Source organism: Chrysemys picta, chromosome 1 (genome assembly GCF_011386835.1).
Source record: "Chrysemys picta bellii isolate R12L10 chromosome 1, ASM1138683v2, whole genome shotgun sequence".
NCBI classification, from domain to species: domain Eukaryota; kingdom Metazoa; phylum Chordata; order Testudines; family Emydidae; genus Chrysemys; species Chrysemys picta.
In genome coordinates, this window is record NC_088791.1 from 292,491,876 (window position 1) to 292,515,855 (window position 23,980).

At 38.9% G+C, this 23,980-nt stretch overlaps 1 protein-coding gene across 16 annotated transcripts in view; it reads left to right on the forward strand.

The window, feature by feature from the left end:
* The window catches only part of DGKH (diacylglycerol kinase eta), a 272,588-nt gene that overhangs the window by 193,864 nt on the left and 54,744 nt on the right, over positions 1-23,980 (forward strand). For 12 of the 16 annotated variants that reach the window (XR_010597782.1, XR_010597783.1, XR_010597784.1 and 9 more), the window contains 11 exons: positions 1,214-1,320; positions 2,047-2,172; positions 3,095-3,197; positions 5,064-5,226; positions 8,597-8,711; positions 9,653-9,792; positions 11,944-12,031; positions 15,654-15,739; positions 19,005-19,104; positions 21,044-21,320; positions 22,970-23,098. Coding sequence is in view for 13 of the 16 variants with exons in the window: in XM_065581187.1 (XP_065437259.1) it covers positions 1,214-1,320; positions 2,047-2,172; positions 3,095-3,197; positions 5,064-5,226; positions 8,597-8,711; positions 9,653-9,792; positions 11,944-12,031; positions 15,654-15,739; positions 19,005-19,104; positions 21,044-21,320; positions 22,970-23,098 (1,434 nt within the window). In the remaining 3 variants the exon portion in view is untranslated. The remainder of the gene's footprint in view (positions 1-1,213; positions 1,321-2,046; positions 2,173-3,094; positions 3,198-5,063; positions 5,227-8,596; positions 8,712-9,652; positions 9,793-11,943; positions 12,032-15,653; positions 15,740-19,004; positions 19,105-21,043; positions 21,321-22,969; positions 23,099-23,980) is intronic. The other 4 variants (XM_065581188.1, XM_065581185.1, XM_065581191.1 and 1 more) reach the window with 1 other exon arrangement.

A 23,980-nucleotide genomic window follows, 5' to 3' on the forward strand; every position in this document is an offset into this window, starting at 1 on the left:
ACTCAACTGTAATCCATCAGTCTGTTTGGTACAATATGATTTCATTACATGGTATGCGAATTATATCAAACAAAATAAAAATTATTCAGACTTTTAAAATAACAAACCACATGCATGAGGCATATGTATAATACATTAAAACAACTATGGATTTTTAAAATAAATCTATTAAAAATTGGGTTTGTCCTTACCCAGGTAACCTATGAGACTCAACAATAACTCCCAGTCTACTGAATAGACACATACCCTCCTAATCCTCCTCCTTCTCAGAAGTCTACAGAAACTGGAAACAGGCCTTCTATTGTGCCACAAAGGGCTGCGTTGGACAAAGAGAAAAGTTTGCTCCAGTATAAAATTCCTTCTCTGGAAATGCCCTGCAAGCATTTCCTTCACATTTAAACCAGAGCTCTAGCTGTTCAAATGCCTCAGGTGATTTCAGCTACTGCTATGTCACACAAAGAGAGAGACAATTTCTCAGGTAGCCAAGACCCAAACAATTACATTTTTATAGGTCAAAATAAGTACATTGAATTGCACTTGGAAATTAATTGGGAGCCCATGTGAATCTCAGAGAACAGCTATAATAGGCTCCTTCCCTGAATAACTAAGCAAACTGACTATTGCATCCTGCATCTGCTAAAGTTTCCAAATGGTCTCCAAATATAACCCCATGCAGAGTATTCCAATTGCAGTAATTCAGTTTCAAGGTGACAAAGCCATGGATAACTGTAATGAGGGTTGCATTCAAAATATATTGAGCAAGAGATTTGTGCTGTCTCTTTTATCATGTCAATGGAAGATATTTTTAAAAGCTACAATATAAAAGAATTGCATTTTTTAAAAAGTCATTAAAATAACTAAAGTTTACATATGAATAATTGACAAGAGCAAGAAGACACAAGACTGCCATTCCATGTTTTAATGTCTGTAGATCTTAAAGAATAGTGAGTAATCTTGCAGCCAGCAAACAGCAGTATGTAATCCCTAGACACAGTTCAGCAAGTAAAAGGTAGAATGAGTTTGAACTCTGAATTTTCTTTATTTTAATTGGTTTGTGTTTTGTCTGAAACAGTAAGTGAACATGTACTCCTCTGTTTTATCGAGGGATTTGCATTTGACTGAATTTCTGAAAACGTAACTGTTGATGTAATACTTTACAGAGACTGCAATCAGGGAGTAGCTAATATAAAGTACATTTGTGTCTTTCTTCTAGTGTGTAAATTTAAAGCACATAAAAGGTGTGCAGTCAGGGCAACAAATAATTGCAAGTGGACTACGTTAGCCTCCATTGGGAAAGATATCATTGAGGATGAAGATGGTGTAAGTATTATTCAGGCTTTCAATACTTCACAACAGTTAATTGTTTGGTGGGTATTTTATTTTATTTTATTTTATTTTTTAATTGGCCAGTATAGAAATGTTGTCATATGACCCATTAAAGTGAATGGTAGTTGGCTGTATTGCTATAGATACTATATTAAAATTCAGGGGCTCTTCAGGAGACACATTTACCATCAATGGGCTCTAGAGGGAAGAATTCCATATTACAGAATTCTGGAGGAAGTATGGATGGATTCTCTGAGCTTTGAGAATTGCTGTGAGAAGCCCCTTTCTCTCCTACTTGAGCGAAGAAGGTGTATCTGTGTTAGTCTTGTTGATATGCTGTTTTCTCGGCCTGCTTTGTCTACTTATAAGTGACACCAGTTCCCCAGAAGATCTGTTTGGAATTCATTGACATAGAGATAGTAGTCCTATTGATACATGTAAGAGTTAAAATTAAAAGTAGAAAATGTAACACTTTTTGTCTGAGTTGTGTCAAAGGAGATGAGTTAATTTTACAGCCACTGGCATGAAACTCTTATCTAGAAGATTAGTGTTAGAATTGCCAAAAATATGCACGCATACAGAAATTTACATATCTAGATATTGGTGCAAAGAGTAAATCAGAGGAAAGTTTCAGGAGGACACTGAATTACTGATCTTTTTGTAGTTTTAATGGCAAGTTTCCGTGCCATGGCATTTAACTTTATAACAACTTCCTCACAGATAGCTATGCCTCACCAATGGTTGGAGGGTAATTTGCCTGTCAGTGCCAAATGTGCTGTCTGCGACAAGACCTGTGGCAGCGTTTTACGCCTCCAAGATTGGAAGTGCCTTTGGTGTAAAGCTATGGTAGGTACCATATGACTTGTAAAAATGTCTTGGATTCTGCCAGGATGATTATTTACCCATTATTCTTATTTTTCTATTACTTAACCTTTTGGAAGGGAAGGGGACCAGGCAGCTCATGGAGAGTGAGTTGGACAGATCAGTAACATTCGTAATCTAGAATGTCTGTCCCACTTGTCTGTTGTTTTAATAGGTCAACAAATACAAGTTTTTCTTTAATAGTCCTTGCTATGTATCATTTATCCTTTGCATTTCTCCTAACTCCCTGAGGCCATGGTTCAAAGCTCAATGAAATCAAGGGGAGACTTTTTGCTTTTACCTCAATGGGCTTTGGATCAGGCCCTTCGTACTTCATCCTGTACTAGAGACCCCTTGTGATTTGAGCAGCTCATCTGCTTGAATAGTTGGTGGCATACTCTGTGCCCCTTATAATTATATGTATGTCTTTCATTTTCGCTTCCTAGTCTCTTCTAATAAATATAAATCTAATTGTCCTAATCTATTCTGAAATATATAACTGCTGAGACTTTGTTACCCTGGTTCCTATCTTCTGTACTATTCTTCATGTGGTATAGATTTAAATTCTCCATCATTCTATCACTGTCTTCTCATCAATATATAATTGCATTTCTTCCCTTGATGCCTTTATCTTTTGTTAGCGTCCTGTAATTCTCGAGGTGCTTTTCCTCGAAGTGGGAAATCTGCAGAATTTTTAAGTATCGTAGTGCATTCAGAATATTTTGTTTAGAAATAGATAACTAAACAATCTATGGTTTAATGTTTGTATATGTTTGAATATACTGCAATATAGTCTGTTATATATTACCCCATCTCTGAATAATATCTAGCTACTGTATCTATTGCAATTTTACCATAAAATCAGATTAAATGTTGGGAAACATTTATTTAACTTATTTTTCCTCAGGTTCACACTGCCTGTAAAGATCTGTATCCTCGAAAATGTCCGCTTGGACAATGTAAGGTATCCATCATACCTCCAACAGCACTCAACAGCATAGATTCTGATGGTACGTAGTATAACAGGGCCATTAGTAGGTATTCTATAGTTATGGTTTCACTGAGATTTCTACCTGAAGCAGGACTAAAATCCCTCTTTTTCTCAGATAAATTTAGTCTCCAAATTTAGCACAATAACTCTTCAGATGGTAATTGAATTTTCCATGTAATTATATTTTAGAAAAGTACATAATAGCTTGCAGAGGAAATATTTTTAAATGCTCCCCTTTAACATTTTTCTGTTCTCCTCATGTTTCTCTGGGATCCGCCAGCTAAACAACCAGAGTCCTTGAAAACTTCACACACATGCATTCTGACATGGCCCACTTTCGAAAAACACAAAGAATGATTTCTTTAACTCCAAATCACTGTTTTGTGTTACGCAAAGATTAGCTTACTGAACTCCTCAGATGCACTCTCTTCTGATGTTTTTGAGGATAAAAAAATATCATTTCCATTTTCTATCAAAATTTTATTTTAATCAGAAACACTATGTTAGTCATTGAAACATGAACAGATCACCATTAAAGATAGTGAAAATTGAAATGTGCTCATTGGTTGTTCAGGATCGAGATGAGCTTGACTGTAGGTGCAGGAAAGAAGGTGAAGTTGAGGTTGGGAAGATGAATTGTTGAGTGGAGTGCTGAGAAACTAAACTGTTTTATTTCATTTTTTTTTATATAGTTTATGTTGGTGGCATATGCAACCCAACTACCTTACCTCTAAGTTAGGCACTTTTTTTATGTATGGGATTGATATAAATGACTGTGAATACTGGAGATGTTCACTGACTGTAAACTTACTGTCTAATGTCTTTGGCTGAAGCAGTGAAATTGCTGCTATTTATTATTCATGCTAAGAAGATTGCTTTCATTATTAGTGCAATTAGATTGCTTACCAGTCAAAAATAATATTGTTTTAAATTATGCATTAATAGAAAGTGGAATTATATTAAACTTCTTACACTTTCAAAGTTAATTTTTTCTAATTCATCAGAATTGATAAGATTTTTAGCTTTCAGATTTGTTTTTAGACAATTAAAAAGAGATAATTACTTTATTCTTGCCTGAAATAAGAGTCGAAACCTGGTCACCTAAAGCCTGATTCAAAGTGGTGCTGAGCAGCCGTAACTCCCATTGGGCCCTCAATGAATGTGATTTTCATGACAACACTGTCCATTAGCACTGTTTACTAAAGTCCTGACCCAAAGCCCATTAAAGACAATTGAAAGTCTTGCAAAGACTTCAGTAAGCTTTGGATCAGACTGTAAGAGGGTGTTGTTCTGTCCTTCCATTATAACTCAACTGTATAAATTCAGTCTGAAATAAAAGTTTTTATGCAAAGTCTCCGTTGGGAGTAATTTAACAATGTAACATTTAGTGGAAATGTATGGGGGTTCTTAAATTTGGTGGGAATGGAACTTTTGTAGATTGGAGGGCTCAATTTGACACTACTGCAATGTGGTGCAACTTGATAGAAGCTTTTAAAAACAACAAGTCAGAAAAAAATATGGTTTATATCTGGAAAATGTATTTGATGTTATGGTGATGTGTGCTGGAAAAAATTGAAACATTCCATCAACCCACCTTTTTGCTGTGGAAAATAAAGCTATTTTCTTTTGTGTTTTGCTAAATGTAGACAAAATTTCAGATAAAAATCCGGGAGACAAAAAACAGAGTAGTAAATCTGAAGTAGTTTTAATATAACATTGCTATTCTCCTTGAGGCTAATACTCAGTTCAGTTTTTGCATTATGCGTCGTATGATTGCATCCCTTTTGTCCTTTCATCCATTTTCCTCTCCTTTCTCGTGATTTCGCTTGAATGTGTTCATATATAAAGATCTTATTTATTTCATTCTTTCTAACTTTGTTCACAGGATTTTGGAAAGCCACATGCCCGCCATCCTGTGCCAGTCCTCTTTTAGTTTTTGTTAACTCAAAGAGTGGAGACAATCAGGGAGTAAAGTTTCTTCGTCGATTCAAACAGTCGCTAAATCCTGCTCAGGTGTTTGATTTAATGAATGGAGGACCTCATTTAGGGTAATGAATTTTTCAATCTTGAGCAAGCCTTTTCAAAGGGAATTGAGTACAAAGGTGACTCAGTTGTCCTCTAATTATAGTATTTTTTACAAATCTCTGATATTTGCTTTCCTATTAACATCTGTAATGGATAAAAGTAAAATTTAAAACACCAGTCACCTATAACTTCATTATCAGTTCTGAGGGTGTGTAGGATTTTATTTATTTTAAAAAAAGATTCACTTGAAATTAAAAATGCATTCATATTTTTCATGGACTTTTGGCTAGCTCCAGGCTGTGGTCTCTACGGTTACGTCTATACAGCCTGCAGCAGTGACAGACTGGGGCTTGTGGAGCTCGTGCTAGTGCTCTAAAAATATCTGTGTAGGCAGCACTAGGGCTGGGGCTGGAGTTTGGGCTCTGAAGCCCAGGGAGGGGGCTGATCTGCCACAGGCTGTGTAGACATACCTACTAAGGCCCTGATTTAGGAAGGCAATTAAGCACATGCTTAAGTGCTTTCCTGAATCAGGGCATTATACACAGCTGAAAGAAATTTGTTCTTTTTTTTGTGTGTGTTTTCAACATACAGTTCAGCTATGATTGGCAGCTCATTGTGAATATCTATATACAGAAATATGTATGTGTAAATATTTCTGTAATGTCTTAAAATAGCTTTAGAATAATATTCTAACAAAGCTTTAGGGCAGGTCTACACTACCAGTTAAGTTGCTCTAACTTACGTCACTCCGGAGTGTGAAAAAGCTCCCCTATGAGCAACACAAGTTTTGCGCTGTTCACACCAGCTCTATGTCAGCAGGAGATGCTCTGTCGCGACTTGGGCCTGGTCCCCACTTAGTCCGGACTTCGGACTAAGGTACGCAAATTCAGCTACGTTAATAACGTAGCTGAATTCGAAGTACCTTAGTCCGAACTTACCGCGGTCCAGACGCGGCCGGAAGTCTTCCCCCGTCGACGCCGTGTACTCCTCTCGGCGAGCTGGAGTACCGGCGCCGACTGTGAGCACTTCCGGGATCGATCCGGGATTGATTTATCGCGTCTTAACCAGACGCGATAAATCGATCCCAGAACATCGATGGCGTGCCGCCGGACCAGCCGGTAAGTGAAGACTAGGCCATAGTTTCCGCTTCTCACTGTAGTGGAGTAATTATGCTGACAGGTGAACGCTCTCCCATTCGCATATCGCATCTTCACCAGACATGCTACAGCAGCGCTGCTGCATCAGTGCAGCTGCCCCGATGTAGCGCTGTAGTGTAGACTTGCCCTTAGAATTTTGGACACAAATGGCACTTTGAAAATACTACAGGAAATCATGTGGTTGGTTAAGTACATGAGCTTTTCACCACTGGAGACCTAAATTCAGGTTACAGTTTAGGTCACAAATGCAAATGAGTTATTCTGTGAGCTTTACACAAAATTTGTCATGTCTTTGTTTGAGACAAAGCCAGGACTGAAATAGCAGAGGTAATGCAAGTCAAGGTTTAAGTAAATTGGTAGAGATATAGGAGGGAAACTTGCACAGTGATTGCCATACTTCAAGCTACGTCAATGCTTTCATAAAATACTAAATTTATATACAAATGTTTGTGACCTAAACGCATTCCACTCAAATATTGCTTTGTGATTAAATGTCCTATTCATGTCAGGTAACAGCAAGTGAATATATTGATTTTACATTTTTAAAGATGCAGAACCAGGGATGCTGCAACAGTTTGTGTAGTGAGAGTGCTGAGAACCATTGAACGAAACTGTAAACCCAGTATATAATAGAAACCACTTCAAGACAGGGGGTGCTACCGCACCACCTACCCCTAGTTCCAGCACTTATGCGCAGAACTATGTTTGTATGATAAAAAATTAAAAATGCCCCCAAATGAAAAATGCGTGTATCTATATTTATATTTAAATCTATATTTGTAACTCACTTTCCAGCATAACCCTAATTTAGATCCAGACTTAACTTAGAAAACATCCTTTCCACCTAATATTTCACATGCAGTCTCTTGCCAGAGGAAAAAGAGAGGAAACTTCAATTGAATTGGACAAGCCATTTTTGAGATATGAAAGTATGAAAAATGTATCTTAAGTTTTTTAAAAGTCTGGAGTTTTTGTAAAGTTGTATCTCAAAAGCACCTTGGTTTAAATACTTGACACAGTACTAGAGTTGAGAGGTGATTCACTAGGGCAGTGGTTCCCAAACTGGGGTCTGTGGCACCTGGTCTATCAGGTGATGCTGATAATTTCCTGTTTTCAGCTATTTGAAAGGCAAAATCTTATTCTCTGTACAGTGTACTTCTAGAGGATTATTTCTGTTCCTGGGGTGGCAAATATCATTTTGGCATCAGCTTTGTGATTCCAAACACTGTTTGAGATAAGTAATATTGTGTCTTGTTTTGAATATACATCTGCCTATTATACAAGATTCAGTATTTTCATTAGAAATGTCATAAACATTTCAAAAATCCGACATTCACATTATGTGCTTCTTTTAGAAATAATGCTAAGATGATACATGTTCTGGAAAATAATATGCATAAAAATACACAGACCTATTTTTATCATGTAAAGAATCAGTATTTTTTTTAGTATTTCTCCCCTTATTTTCTCATAGTTTTCCCATTCTTGCTCTCTCCTCTTTGATCTCTTTTTCTTCATGTCTCCTTCTCCTTTCCTCTTAGTCTCACCTCTCCGTTTGTTCTCTGTCTCCTCTGTCCTCCTTTTCTTTATCACCTAAGGAGAATATTGTATTGTGTATCTTGGCAGAATTTGGAGAACTGAAGGAACTGGAGGCAGGTAAAGTCTATGAGTAGAAACAAGACATTGTTTGAAGATCCAGTATGAAATATATTCGCTCTGTTTGCCTTGTATTCCGATGATCATCATGTCATGTATAGTGATTAATTTTCCTTTGGTTTAGAAAAGTCACAAGTTGGCAGGGGACTGGACTGTCCACCCCATCCACATTCTGGACCACACACTGCAGTCATAACTTAACCTTTACTGGTGCAAAACTCCCATTGACTGCCATGGTACCTCAAACATCTGACTTTGATTGGCATTCTCAGCGCATGGTCTCTTGTTTGGCTCAGTATTCTGACAAACCTCATATTTTTAAAAAAACTGAAAACTGTGCATGAGATCTTAAAGGGAAATTTTTCATTAAAATTCTGCATGTTATTTCCCAGAAAATAGGGTAGGTAGAATATATTGTAACAGATAAAAGTGTAAGTTATATATGGTGTAGTAGTTGGACTTATCTACATCCCTATTATCATAAAAGCAAAAGCAGGCACCTATGTCCTGTAAACACAAGCATTTTCATTGAATATCCATTAATGGGCATGCATTCTAACGAGCTGCATTTTCCCTTTAGTTTGCGGTTATTTCAGAAGTTTGACAATTTCCGGATTCTTGTATGTGGTGGAGATGGAAGCGTTGGTTGGGTTTTGTCAGAAATTGATAAACTCAGCTTGCACAAACAGGCAAGTGTATGTACTTACTTTTTTTTTACCTTTTCCCACAGATAGATAGATAGGTAGGTAGGTAGAGGGCCAAATCCTGTAGTCCCTACTTAATCAACACTCTCACTGAAGTCCCTGGGAAATTTGAACTGAATAAGGACCATAGGATTTGACCTACAGGTTTGAATTAGTAATCAGCTATATAATTAACATTTGCTTCTTGAAAGGGTAAACATTTGTGTTAGTTCAGGGGTGGGAAAACTGTGGCCCGTGGGCCGGATCTAGCCCCTCAGGGCTTTGGTTCCGGCCCGCGGGATTGCCACCCCAGTGGCACCGCGGGCCCTGCTCCGCTCTGGGAAGTGGGAACTGTGGTCAATGGAAGCATCAGGGGAGGTACCCACAGGCGAGGGCAGCACGAGGGCAGCGCATGGAGCCCTCTGCTCCCCTACCCCCAGGGGCCACATACAAGCGGAGCGGCGTGGGGACAGGGACAGGGCAGGCAGGCCCTGGTGCACGCCACTGCCACCTCGGAGCCGCTCCAGGTAAGTATGAACCCTGCATCGCAACTCCCTGCCCTGAGCCCCCCGCCTGCACCTCAACCCCCTGCCCTGAGCCTCCTGTTGTACTTGCACCCCCCCTGTACCCCAACCCCCTGCCCTGAGCCCCCCGCCTGCACCTCAACCCCCTGCCCTGAGCCTCCTGTTGTACTTGCACCCCCCCTGTACCCCAACCCCCTGCCCTGAGCCCCCTCCTGCACGCACCCCTCCTCTGCCCCAACCCCCTGCCCCAAGCCCCTTCCTGCACATCGTACCCCAACCCCCTGCCCCAGGTATACATTCATGGCCCTGCCTGCAATTTCCCCACCCAGATGTGGCCCTCGGGCCAAAAAGTTTGCCCACCACGTGTTAGTTCATGCTTCCAGTTCTTTTATTTGCAAAAAAAAGATTTGTTCTTTTGCTGTATTTCAGTGTCAGCTGGGAGTGCTTCCCCTTGGTACTGGAAATGATCTTGCCCGTGTCCTTGGTTGGGGAGGGTCATGTGATGATGACACACAACTTCCTCAGATTTTGGAAAAGTTAGAACGAGCCAGCACTAAAATGCTGGACAGGTAAAAATATAAGTATGTGTGTATGTGTATTTGTGACAAATTTCAGAAATACTTGCCCGGGTTTCTAATGGCTTAAAACTCTTTCTCAGAGGTTTAATTTGTTTTTGTTGTTTAAACAGCTTAAAAGATAGCACATTAACAAACCCCATCACCAGTTGAGTTCATTTTCTTAGTTTTTGGTCCAAAAGCAACTATTCTCCCTCTTCCTTGTTTTGCATGAGAGCTGCATGGCAGCTGTGTTCATTTATGTAGCAAAGGAAGATCTTTGAGTTTAAAAAACAAATTGGCTGTGCTAACAATCCAATGAAGACATCATACCCTATTGTTTATTGGTGTGTGTATGTGTTTTGTACACGTGTGTGTATGTATGTGCATATTACAAAATAATTACACACTACCCCCATTCCTATGTCTCTCACACAAAATCAGGAGTCCTTTTTATCGTGAATTCCTCATCTGATCACTGGATCATTTTACAACATAAAAATTTCTTGTTATTGATTCTTAGTAATAACTTTAAGGTAAGCATTCAGAAACATGCCTAGAAGACTATTAATAAATCACTTTTTTCTGTTTTAATTAAAAAAAACTTGGGGTCAGTTCTCCCTGTAAATTCCATAGACTGTTTCCAAGGTCATGTTTTGGCAATTACTTGCTTTCTTTTGCATATTTTGCGGCATGTTAGTTTTAGCAGCTTCATACTGTCAGTGCTATGCAATACTGTTCTATGCCAGAAAGAAGTTGATATTAATGAAGATACTTTGTCCCAGAACTGTTCTAGATTGAGGTGTCAGTAGAGGAGGTTTGGGAACAAATTGATAAACTAAACAATAAGAAGTTACCAGGACCAGATGGTATTCACCTAAGAGTTCTGAAGGAACTCAAATGTGAAATTACAGAACTACTAAGTATTGTATGTAACCTATCTCTTAAATCAGCCTCTGTGCCAAATGACTGATGGATAGCTAATGTGACACTGATTTTTTTAAAAAAGGCTTCAGAGGTGATCCTTGCCGTTACAGGCCAGTAAGCCTAACTTCAGTACCAGGCAAATTGGTTGAAACCACAGCAAAGCACAGAATTATTAGACACAGATAAACATGATATGTTGGGGAAGAGTCATTATGGCTTTTATAAAAAGAAATCATGCCTCACCAGTCTATTAGAATTCTTTGAGAAGAGTCAACAAGCATGTGGACAAAGGTGATCCAGTGGATATAGTGAACTCAGACTTTCAGAGAGCCTTTGACAAGGTCCCTCACCAAAGGCTCTTAAGCAAAGTAAGGAGTCATGGGATAAGAGGGAAGGTCCTCTCAAGGATCAGTAACTAGTTAAAAGATAGAAAACAAAGGGAAAGAATAAATGGTCAGTTTTCATATGGAGAGCGGTAAATAGGAGGGTCCCTGAAGGATTTGCACTGGGAACAGAGCTGCTCAACATATTGCTAACTGGTCTGGGAAAAGGGGTAAACAGTGAGGTTGCAAAGTTTGTAGACTGTACAAAATTACCCTAAAATACAGGCTTAGGTGGACCATTGGTCTGACCCACTATGGCCATTCTTATGTTCTTATCTCAAAGTGTTTTAGAAAGGAAGGTAAGTACTATTAGTCCCCTTTTACAGATGGGGCTGCTGAGGCACAGGGAGGTGTGAGGTGACTTTCCCAAGGTTACACAGTAGGGCAGTAGCAGAATTTGGGAATACTAGCCAGGTCTTCTGACTTCTAATCCAGTGTCGTATCCAGTGCACCACACTACCTGCTATAAGTAGCTGATGCATAATGAAAGTTGATGGGACTTTTTATACAGGAAGTAATTTGGATATCGTAGGTAATACATGTTAAACAATTAAACAGTGAATCGTTGTGAGATGACAATGAATTCTCATAGCTCAGTGGCTTGACTCAAGAGATGCTGATAATTCACAACTCCCACTAACTTTCTAATAAGAGTTTTTGTTGTTCGTCATACTCAGAGTGAAATCCTTTTTGAGGCTGAAAACCCCAGGAAAGACCCCTTATGTGTGTGATTATTTAGTAATTGGTCACTCAATTTTCTTTCTGTTGACAAGTGGAAGTGTTTGTTTTGTGGATGTTCTTAGAAGAATCTGATAATTTGGAAAACTTCAAAAGCTGCTGCTTCTATTTCCTTCAGATGGAGTATAATGTCATATGAACTGAAATTACCATCAAAGCCGTCTATTCTTCCAGTTACTCCAGAAGAGGAATCTGAGGAATGTCAGGTGAGGCTTTATTTTGCATACATTTAGCTGTTTGAGTGACAACACTGAAAAGATAACGAAAACAGTTCTGAGAAGTCGTACAGGAAATAAGTCTCTTCAATTGCTCTTTAAGTCAGATCTAGTTCATGTCATAAGTATACAATATAATAAGGTTTCCGTTTCTTGGTTAAAATATTTCATATTATTTTTCCAAAAAAGAGTGAGGCAAGTGGGTGGTCCTCATCAGAGCGATCAGAAAGAACTCACACCAACAATGCAAGAATTTTCTTGTAAAAGCAAACATTTACTAGGTTTCAGAGTAGCAGCCGTGTTAGTCTGTATCCACAAAAAGAACAGGAGTACTTGTGGCACCTTAGAGACTAACAAATTTATTAGAGCATAAGCTTTCGTGGGCTACTGCCCACTTCTTCGGATGCATATAGAGTGGAACATATATTGAGGAGATATATATATATACACACATACAGAGAGCATGAACAGGTGGGAATTGTCTTACCAACTCTGAGAGGCCAATTAAGTAAGAGAAAAAAATTTTTTTGACGTGATAATCAAGCTAGCCCAGTTTGATAAGAAGTGTGAGAATACTTACAAGGGGAGATAGATTCAATGTTTGTAATGGCTCAGCCATTCCCAGTCTCTACGCAAAAGAATTAATGGACACAAATCTGACATCAGGAATCATAATACTCAAAAACCAGTGGGAGAACACTTTAACGTGTCTGGCCATTCAATGACAGACCTGCGGGTGGCTATCTTACAACAGAAAAACTTCAAAAACAGACTCCAACGAGAGACTGCTGAGCTGGAATTGATATGCAAACTAGATACAATCAACTCAGGATTGAATAAGGACTGGGAATGGCTGAGCCATCACAAACATTGAATCTATCTCCCCTTGTAAGTATTCTCACACTTCTTATCAAACTATCTGTACTGGGCTAGCTTATCACTTCAAAAAAAATTTTTTTCTCTTACTTAATTGGCCTCTCAGAGTTGGTAAGACAATTCCCACCTGTTCATGCTCTCTGTATGTGTGTATATATATATCTCCTCAATATATGTTCCACTCTATATGCATCCAAAGAAGTGGGCAGTAGCCCACGAAAGCTTATGCTCTAATAAATTTGTTAGTCTCTAAGGTGCCACAAGTACTCCTGTTCTTTTTGCAAACATTTACTAGTATATCTTGAATTTGGGGGAAAATGAAATGAGATTTTTTTGGGGAAGGAATTTGCTTTCTTGACAAGAATAAAGGCATTTTGGACCTGATGAAGGTGTTTTACAGGACTTCATGTTCTTCTCTCCCCTTTTTGTCTATTCAGAAGTCTCCAAATAATTGCTGGACTGGTGGAATATCCTAATACAGCTTTCAAACTAGCTGCCTACCTCGCTCCCATTGTAGCATCAATCTGGGGGTGGGATGAAGTGTTGTGATTAAATTCATGTGGCATAAAAATGTAGTTATGTCTGGAAATGGAAAAATATCACCCTCCTGCAAGATTTCATGTAGCTATCAATCTTAACTTAAGAATAATTGAGAAGCAGAAATTAATTAGTAGGTCCCTGATTAATTTAACCATTTAAACATTACCAAACCTATTTGGATAGTCAGGAGTTGTTAAATGCTGGGAGTTCATTAGATAACTGAGATTCAGAGAAGCTGGGGTCCCAACAGCTGAAATTCTACTGTTCTTTGCAGTGGTGCTGGAACACTTTTTACAGTGGGGGTGCTAAAGCCAGTGGTCCTCAAACTTTTTACCTTGTCTCCCCACCCCCCAGAGCTGGGGCCAGGAGCAGGGTCGTGGCTCCGGGAGGGGAGTACACAGACAGGAGTAAGGAGGCCAAGGCTGGGACCATAGCTGGGGATGGGAGCAGAGCCCTGGGTGCAGGGCTGGCAGCAGCCAGGGGACCCTGGGCACAGGGCTGACAGCAGCTGGGGTTCAGGAGCGGAGCACACATATTTCCCGCGCCTATGGTCCTTTACCATACAACTCTGTCCCCAGTGGATAGATGTCAGTAATGCACTGCAGAGATTATGTATTCTTCTACCATTTTGTAGAACGGTCAGTGCCTTCAAATACATCCTCATCTTCTACAGTTAAGAAAAAGAAAATGTATGGAATGTTCCATTATATCTTCCTACGAAATTGTTAAATGTAGTTCCAATTAAAGCTAAAGAAACTAGTTGTAGAATACTTCTAATCTTAGTATTTAGAGAATAGGTACCATAGGCCGTTTTGCTAACTGTAATTATCTTGAATTATAAAGGATTGTTTTCTTTTGGGCACCTTGAACTGCCTCCACCCCCCCACCCCTCTGCATATTAATATTTTCTGTATGGTTTAGTTTGGGTTAAACTGAATTTTAAGTATTTGAAATAGTAGAGACTAATAGACTAATCTTACATTATGTGTTGTACCAAATTGCAGCATTGATTTAAAATGGTAGATATTGACACACACTCTCATTATCATCATAACCATTTCATTTGAGCCACATTGGAAGCTCAGACATCAGGGTTTGTTCTCCCATGCTACATTTTATTTATTTTCTCTTTAAAATTAAAGATGCTTTCATATCAGAGCTCTGGAGCTAAGGTGTGTGGATAAAGGAAAAGAAGAAATTATATTTCTACTTATTCCATGTCATGAATGGAAACCCAAGTCACTAATCTTTAAATCTCAAGAACACACAGTCATTTTGAAGCAGAACTTAGATTTTAAACTAAGGGCTAGATCCATACCTGATATGGACTGCCCACCATTAGGGATAGCGTGGAGCTGCACCACCCTAGAGAGTGTGTTAGGAGGCAGAATAGCCCTCTGGTGCACAGAGAAAAATCAAATGCTGTTAAGGTGTAGCTTGCTGCTCCTACATGCTGGTGCAGGGTGAGGTCTATGAACATGGTCCTGGTCCATGATGCCTCCCTACCCTCCCTGAACATAGGGTGTGCAGTTCTGTGTGATCCTTACACAGACTGTGCAAGCAGGGGGCAGGGGACGTCTCTGTGCTCTTCCCTGCATGCATCTACATAAAGGTCAAGCAGAATCTTGTCACAAATGGTTTATTCACTAAGGCTTTGATAGTATTATACCAGTTTAGTAGCCCATACTCCACTGCTCACCCTATTCACTTCAGTGGGACAACTTGTGGAATGAGGTACTATTCAGTTTTAATAAGGATTTCAGAAGCTGGCCCTAAAACTATGATTTATTCCCAACCCATTGATTTAGTTGCAGGGTATCTTTCACTTTTTTTCTGGAAAAAAGTTTCTGACTATTACAGATCTGAAATCTGTTCAGACCATCATCTGGAAAAATAGAATGATATTGTTGGCTATGGAGAGTGATAACTTCAAAGAAACCTTTAATTGGATTTTTAGTACAGAAATAACTATTACTCATTTTTTACCCAGAAAAGATAGAACTCTTAATTCAACGTCTCACAGTCACTGTGATTTTGAATATTAAATTGCAGTTAAGGGGAGGCATCTGACCTTTCTGCACTAAGTGTAGATCTAATATGTTGGAAGTAATCCCACTTATCTGGGAAGATAATTACCGCTTTGTGTTAAATGCTAACACGGGTGGAATATGAAGACTCATTTTTGCTGCATTTTCAGATATCTGCTTATGAGGATTCAGTTGCTGCTCATCTCACAAAAATCCTCAATTCTGATCAACACTCAGTTGTCATATCATCTGCCAAGTGAGTTGATGATTTTGATATATAGTGTGTGGGATAAATCCCAGTGTTCCATCTACATATATGAATATTATAACCTTTCCAATAAGCTCAAATTCCTTCTGACTCTTGATCAGATAGTTTGACCTAACAGTATCCTGATTTACATGTTATAAAATACAGCTGGTTTCTTTTTATAATTATGTTGTATTGTATAATTATATTGTATGTGTTAATGTAATTTAAACATATCAATCACACAGAAATCTTAAAGATCATGTAATGCAAAAATCACTTAGTTAATTAAGACATTAGTATACTGAGTTAAAATGTAAGCCATATTTTTACTTTTGCATATAAGAGATCTGGTTTACTTAAAGGGGTTCTTTTTGTTCACATCCAGTCTATTAGACGCACACACATAACCAATGTGGAAGTAGGAGTCTGCAGCTATATGGAATAATTAAATATGGGCTCAAGCCACAGAATTTTGATCCCAAATTTGAACACCTCTATATATGAGGGCTCATCTCTCTAGAAATCGTGAATCCCATATGAAATCATAGTGTTCCATTTTACCTTGCTGAGTTCCACAGGTTGACTGTATGTTGTGTGAAAAAAATACTTCCTTTTGTTTGTTTTAAACCTGCTGCCTATTAATTTCATTTGGTGTCCCCTAGTTCTTGTGTTATGAGAAGGAGTAAATAACACTTCCTTATTTACTTTCTCCACACCAGTCATGATTTTATAGACCTCTATCATACCCCCCCTTAGTCATCTCTTTTCTAAGATGAAAAGTTCCAGTCTTATTAATCTCTCCTCATATGGAAGCTGTTCCATACCCCTAATCATTTTTGTTGCCCTTTTCTGAACCTTTTCCAATTCCAATATATCTTTTTTGAGATGGGGAACCACATCTGCACGCAGTATTCAGGATGTGGGCGTACCATGGATTTATATAGAGACACTATGATATTTTCTGTCTTATTATCTATCCCTTTCTTAATGATTCCCAACATTCTGTTTGCTTTTTTGACTGCCACTGCACATTGAGTGGATGTTTTCAGAGAACTATCCACAATGACTCCAAGATCTCTTTCTTGAGTGGTATCAGCTAATTTAGACACCATCATTTTATATGTATAGTTGGGATTATGTTTTCCAATGTGCATTACTTTGCATTTATCAACATTGAATTTCATCTGCCATTTTGTTGCCCAGTCACCCAGTTTTGAGAGTTCCTTTTATAGCTCTTCACAGTCTGCCTGGGACTTAACTATCTGGAGTAGTTTTGTATCATCTGCAAATTTTGCCACCTCATTGTTTACCCCTTTTTCCATATCATTTCTGAATATATTGAATAGGACTGGACCCAGTACAGACCCATGCAGGACAACACTATTTACCTCTCTCCATTCTGAAAACTGACCATTTATTCCTACCCTTTGCTTCCTATCTTTTAACCAGTTACCAATCCATGAGAGAACCTTCCCTCTTATCACATGACTGCTTACTTTGCTTAAGAGCTTTTGGTCAGGGACCTTGTCAAAGGCTTTCTGAAAATCTAAATACACTATATTCTCTGGATCCCCCTTGTCCACTTGATTGTTGACTCCCTCAAATTAAAAGGGGCTTTTCATTTTGGCAGCGGCCAATTGACTGACAATAGAGCCAAGATTGTATGCATCTGTCATTACAATTCTTTTCCATGTAAGAAAGCAGGTTATTACAATGCAGTTTGTATCAGGACGGTCTACGTACTGCACCTTTAATATTTATCTGTGCCAGATGATCAGAACTCTTGATTTTAATTGTTGACTCTCATTTTAAGATCCACCATTTATTCATTGTGAATTGAAACTACACACAATTAACAATGTTAGGTGTTCATGCAAGCCCAATGCATAAATTTGTTTTGTATGTTCAGAGTAAGCAACAAAGGCCAAATTTTGCTCTCATTTACACTAGTGAAAGGTCACTCACATCACTGTCATTTGGACAGGTATATCTCAGGATAGCATGTGTCTCAAAGGTCTCGATCCTGCATTGAGAACTCTGTAAATGGACCCTGTGATGGGGTGGACTAGGCCCAGGCCAGGAAGGAGCAGAAAAGAAGTCCTCCAAGCGGCCTAGAGTGGTTGCAGGGAAGCAGCCAATTAGGGCCCAACAGGGCCATAAAAAAGGAGCTGCAGAAGAGAGCAGCAGTCAATTGTTGGCTGGAGCTGGAGAAGAGAGGACTGTGTTCCTGTCTGTCTGAAAGAGCAGCAGGACCCACAGACAGCTCAATGTGGGCAGGGACCGGGGGAGCAACAAAGGAGCTCCTGGCTGGCTGCTGGGACTGAATAAGGACTGAGCTTGGGGTGGGCCATAGGAAGGTAGTGTCTCCAGAAAGGAAGCTCTAGGAGTATGGCCCCATACCCAGGCCAGGATTACTTAAAGACTGAGACCAGGGAGGGCTAGAGAAACACCAGCCAAGGGGTGCTGAGACAGGCTTTGTGGACTGTATACCTCAGAAGGGGTCTGTTCTGATACACATACACAGTGTGTGTGTGACTCAGCCGGAGGGCTGAGTCACTGGAAAACCACGTGAGAACCACTGACAGGGGTCACCAGAACTGAAAGACTGCAGACACACCAGACCAGAAGGAGGCACTCTCGAGAGGTGGGTGCTGCCCCGGTACAGACCCCTGTACCCATGTAGAGTCTCACTGAAGTCTGCATGAATGCAAGGGTCTACCCACGTGGAGTGATTTGCAGATTGGCCTAAGTCCGTAGAGGAAGCACAAGTTGTTATCAACTCTGTTGGTATGGTTGATGATACTGATACTGAAAGGTATGCAAACAAGGCAATAAATAAAAATGACCACGTTAATGTCATCTCAGTTAGAAATAGAAGTGAAAACGGAAGGAAGGGGTAGGGAACCAATGTGTACCAAAAGGCACTGGATACTTAAAAAGAAAAATATAAAATCTACTTTTCAAAATTATTTGATGGTGTCCCCTTTACAACCAGAATGGTCTACAGTTGTATATACACTGTAGAGTAATGGCTATAATTTTATTGGTTCGTCCACTTCCACATGTGAAGTGTGTGATTTTAAAACTTTGGCTATAACTTTTTCTTAATGTTCTCATGCAAAAGAAGCATGGGAGTTCTCTTTGAGTTTGGTGGAATTGTAATAAGAAAACCAAAACTATGTTAGTAATTAAAAAAATACATCCAATAATCAGTATGAATAGATACATCCAGTTAATTTCTTTTTATTTGACTCCCTTTCTTTATCCAAAGGATATTATGTGAAACTGTAAAGGACTTCGTATCCAAAATTGGGAAGACCTATGAAAAAACAATGGAAAATGCAGAGGAAGCTGATACCATGGCCATTAAAGTAAGAACTTTTCTTAACATGTTTTTTCCCAGCTACTATTAGGTTTTTAAAATTTAATGAAAATTAAATTAATTTAGGGGGACTGGGTATTCTAATTCAAAAATAGTTCAGGAGACCCGACCCTATTCTCAATGAGGTCAGTGGCTATAAGTTGTTTTTCTTTCCATTAAAAGGACCAACTTTACATTAGAAAACAATCTATTAAATTTACTAAAGATGACCTTTTTTCTTTCCCATTCCACAAAATAAAAACAAGACTCATAGACTTTAAGGTCAGAAGAGACCGACATGATAATCTAGTTTGACCTCCTGCACATTGCAGGCCACAGAATCTCACGCATCCTCCCATGTAATACACCCCTAACTTCTGGCAGAGTTACTGAAATCCTCAAATCATGATTTAAAGACTCCAAGTTACAGAGAATCTACTATTTGCACTATTTTAAATGTGCAAGTGACCCATGCTGCATGTTCTTTGCCAATCTGACCCAGGAGAAAATTCCTTCCCGACCCCAAATATAGTGATCAGTTAGACCCTGAGCATGTGGACAAGACCCACCAGCCAGACACCTGGGAAATAATTCTCTGTGCTAACTCGGAGATCTCCCCATCTAGTGTCCCACCACCAACCATTAGAGATATTTGCTGCTACCCATCGCAGATCAGCTACATGCCATTGTAGGCAGTCCCAATATACCGTCCACTCCATAAATTTATCAAGGTCAGTCTTGAAGCCAGTTAGGTTTTTTGCCCCCACTGCTGCCCTTGAAATGCTGTTCCAGAACTTCACTCCTCTGATGTTTAGAAACCTTTGTCTAATTTCAAGTCTAAACTTATTGATGGACAATTTATGTTCATTTGTTCTTGTGTCCACATTGGCGCTTAACTTAAATAATTCCTCTCTCTCCCTGGTATTTATCCTTCTGATGTATTTATAAACAGCAATCATATCTCCCCTCAGCCTTCTTTTGGTGAGGCTAAATAATGGACACTTGATGTTATTGAAAAGCTTATCAATTGAAAATTACTTTTCAGTTAATAGAGAGTATATATCTTAGCCCAGGGGTTCTCAAACTTAAATGCACCGTGACCCCCTTCTGACAACAAACATTACTACAAGACCCCAGGATGGGGGACTGAAGCCTGAGCCCACCAGAGCCCCACTGCCCCATGGGGGGGGGAGGGGCAAAGCCCAAACCCAAGCCCCACTGCCTTGGGCAGGGAGGTCAAAGCCCAAGGGCTTCAGCTCCAGGCAGGGGGGCTGTAACATGAGCCTTGGGCTTCGGCTTTAGCCCTGGGTGGTGGGGCTTGGGCTTTGGCCCTGGGCCCCAGCAAGTCTAAGACAGCCTTGGCGACCCCATTAAAATGGGGTTGTGACCCACTATGGGGTCCTGACCCACCATTTGAGAACTGCTGTCCTAGGCATATATTAGGAAAGTGAGGAAAATTCATAGCTACAACCACAGACATTCACAGAAATATACTGCTGTAGGAATTGACTTCTCTCTGAAAGGGATACAGTTAATTGCAATAAAACAATGGGATTGTGAAGAGAAAATAACCAGCTGGAGGAGGGGGCACAATAGTACATATAGTGGGCCAGGCTGAAATCACAGATGCGTGATCTAGAGTGGATAAGGAAATTAAGAGTCTGGTTTGAGAGAAAAAAATTACATTGCAGAAAAAAGAATACTTGCTCTGTTGGCTATGTTATTGTACAATTATGCCTTTGTATTTCAGTCTCTGATATTTTTTTCTTCACTGTATGCTTAAACAAAATAGAAAACTATTAAAGTAGTGTTTAATGAAGAATACAAAAAATATCCTGCTCCAGACAAATCATTACCCAGCGTAGACTTTAGACAATCTGGTAGTTAACTTTTGAATTGACACTCAAGTGATTTTTTTTTCTTTTTGTTTGTATGTGTAACTTTGTTAGTGTTCAGAATTAAATGAGAAGCTAGACCTATTGCTCCAGGCTCTTCACACCGAAGCCCAGGCTACTCCCATCCTACCACGGATCACTCCCCCCATTGTAGAGGAAGAAGTTGAGGAGTTTTCAAGTGAAGAATCCTTGTCTGAAAGCAAGGAACAGTTAACAGAGAGCATTGCAAAGTCTTCCACTCAGAAAATCTTCAAACCAAGAGAACAGTTAATGCTGCGGGCAAACAGTTTAAAGAAAGCAGTGAGGCAAATCATTGAACAAGCAGAAAAAGGTGCACATCAGCAAGGGTTTGCTTGTTAACCATAGAGTGTCACTGTTTCTGCTAGCATAAAGTTCCATTGTTAATATTTGATTCCCATATTCTTACATAAATTCAGTAGATGGTTGTTATTAGCTATCTGGCAAGACATGCCATGTGTTAGAATACCGCCTATCCTATATATATATATAGGATAGGCGGTATTCTAACACATATATATATATATAGGATAGGCGGTATTCTAACACATATATATATATCTATATATATATCTGTCTGTCTGCATCTTTATACTATATTCATTCCTGTGCTATTTGAGGGACAAGATGGAGTCCTTAACATGACATTTGTTTGCTGCCAAAGGGAGTAGCTAGTGGAGATATACTCAACAATGTATGAAATTGTACCAAGTACCACTTTCTTTGCTCCTTTTGTCATGTTGGTCTGAATTCCTGAGAAGATTACAAGCACATATGCTTTGGGTTTTGTTTTTTAAATTTGCAGAAATAGGCATTCCCTTTTTTTTTTCTTAATCTTGCACTAAAACTACTTTTTAAATTTCCAGTTACTGAATTTATTTTCTTATAGAAAAGTCTTATAGTGTAATTTAGCTTACAGGAATATTTTTCTTTAAAAATGAAGAAATTCAATGCCAAAATTGGGTGAAAGTAGTGATAAGATTGCATAGTTGATCATCAGAAGTCAGGGACCCACTTCTCCAGGTGCTACATGTGTGCAGCTTCTATAGGTATCAGAGGGAGTAGCTTGCATGCAGCGGCTGAGAAATCAGGCTCCATAGTGCAAAGTTTTGCTTTCAACAGTAGTGTTAATTTACCTGTGTTGCACATATATTTTCGATTCCTATTTTTCTGATTAAATGTGTAGCTTCATATGTTGTATATCAGCAAATGTTTACTACAAAATGGACAGAATGTGACAATGTCCGAGTGTTCTCTTCAGGTTCCTCATAGCATAGGTAGGCTACATTTTAGAAATGTAATTCAGAGTTTCATTTATTCAAAAGTAAAAGAGAAACTTTTGTTTTCAAAATTAGTCAGGTTTACAAAAATGTACTTGTAGCTATGCACCTGCTTTGCACTGAGTCTCACAATTACTGTGTTATTTGTGAATGCAGGTGGCCACTTATACATAACTAGCCTTAAGCGTGCTCAGCCACTAAACCTGATTGCATGCACAAATTAAGCACTCAGTTGTGTGCATGTAATTTTGAAAATTAGACCCAAAACATATTCTCAGAAAATACAGTGATATTAGAAAATTTGATCCAACTCTATAGCATTTAACTGGGCTAGACGGGATTTCTGATGTAATATGTTTTGTTTACTTTTGTAACTCTTCTCCTTCAGAAAGAAAAGTACTGAAAATTATCTGCAGGAAGCTTTGCCAAACCGTCACAGAGCTCCGTTTTTAAAGTATTATTATCAATATGGTGGTGAATCACCTCTCAGTTTAGTTATTCCATTATCACTGTCAGAGGATTGCTAACTGCTCTTGAACTGATTAGGCAGAACAGGCCTTTTCTCAATATCTGTATGTCCTAAATTAGTGCTACAGTAGTAGGATGTTAATTTTCTACAGAAGCTTTACATATGCGTATTTTCTCTGAAGAAATTTTAACTATTTTTCCTCCTGCTATGCAGTTGTGGATGAACAGAATGCTCATACTGAAGAACAAGTGAACCAATCCCCTATAGAATATAGTAAGGAATTGGATGAATCCAAAGAAGAAGAAAAAGAGGAAGATACAAAGGAATACGAATCTCAGACAAGTAAGTAATCCAGAGAAAAATTCTTTAAAACTCTATAGAGTATTACTTTATGAAGCCAAAGTAGTGACTTCAGAGTTAAACTGGTTAGACAGTTTCCATTATTAGCCTGATTCTGATGCACATATACAGGCTCCACTTTTTTGGGGGGGAAAGACTTCTTTGTGAGTAAACTGTCCTATATAACTCTTGACAGGAGCCATCTTGAACTTCATCTGCTACTGTAGGGACTCTTGAAACAGATGTGAGGCCTGAAAGTGGGGCTCAGTGCTGTAAGCTTTGAGTGTTGTTTTTGCAAAGTTTATAACTTCTTTGAGGCATCATATGGTTCTGTTCTGTTGTTTTGACACCTTCCTGAGAAACAGCAGAGTGAAGCTAACCTAGATTTGATATAGGTTGAAAAAAATCAGTGCAGGTTTATATGAGACAATCCAAGATCATCTGTTAGAATTTGTGTTCTCAACAGGACAGATTTTAGTTTCAGATGGAAACTGCTGATAGTTTTTAATTCATAGGTAGGAGGCTGGTGAGTTTAATATGATGCTGGAACCTTAATTGTTAATATCCTGAATTTCTGGCTTTTTTTTTTTTAAACTACAGCATTCTATTAATGCTAGTTAATGGGTGCAACATTCACAACCCTAACTTAATTTTTTTCTATGTGGGTATCTTTCCAAACCTTTGTTTCTCTATGTGGTATTTGGGCAGATGACATGCTAAGAATCCAGAATGTGCCCTTTGGAGTCTGGGCCATATTCATCTACTTTGATATCCTTACACCTGATTTTATGTGCTAGACCTGTATTGTTGTTAATATATTTTAAAGAGGGAACCAAAACTTTACTGAAATTGGCATTAACACAAATAAATGTACTGTCATAACTA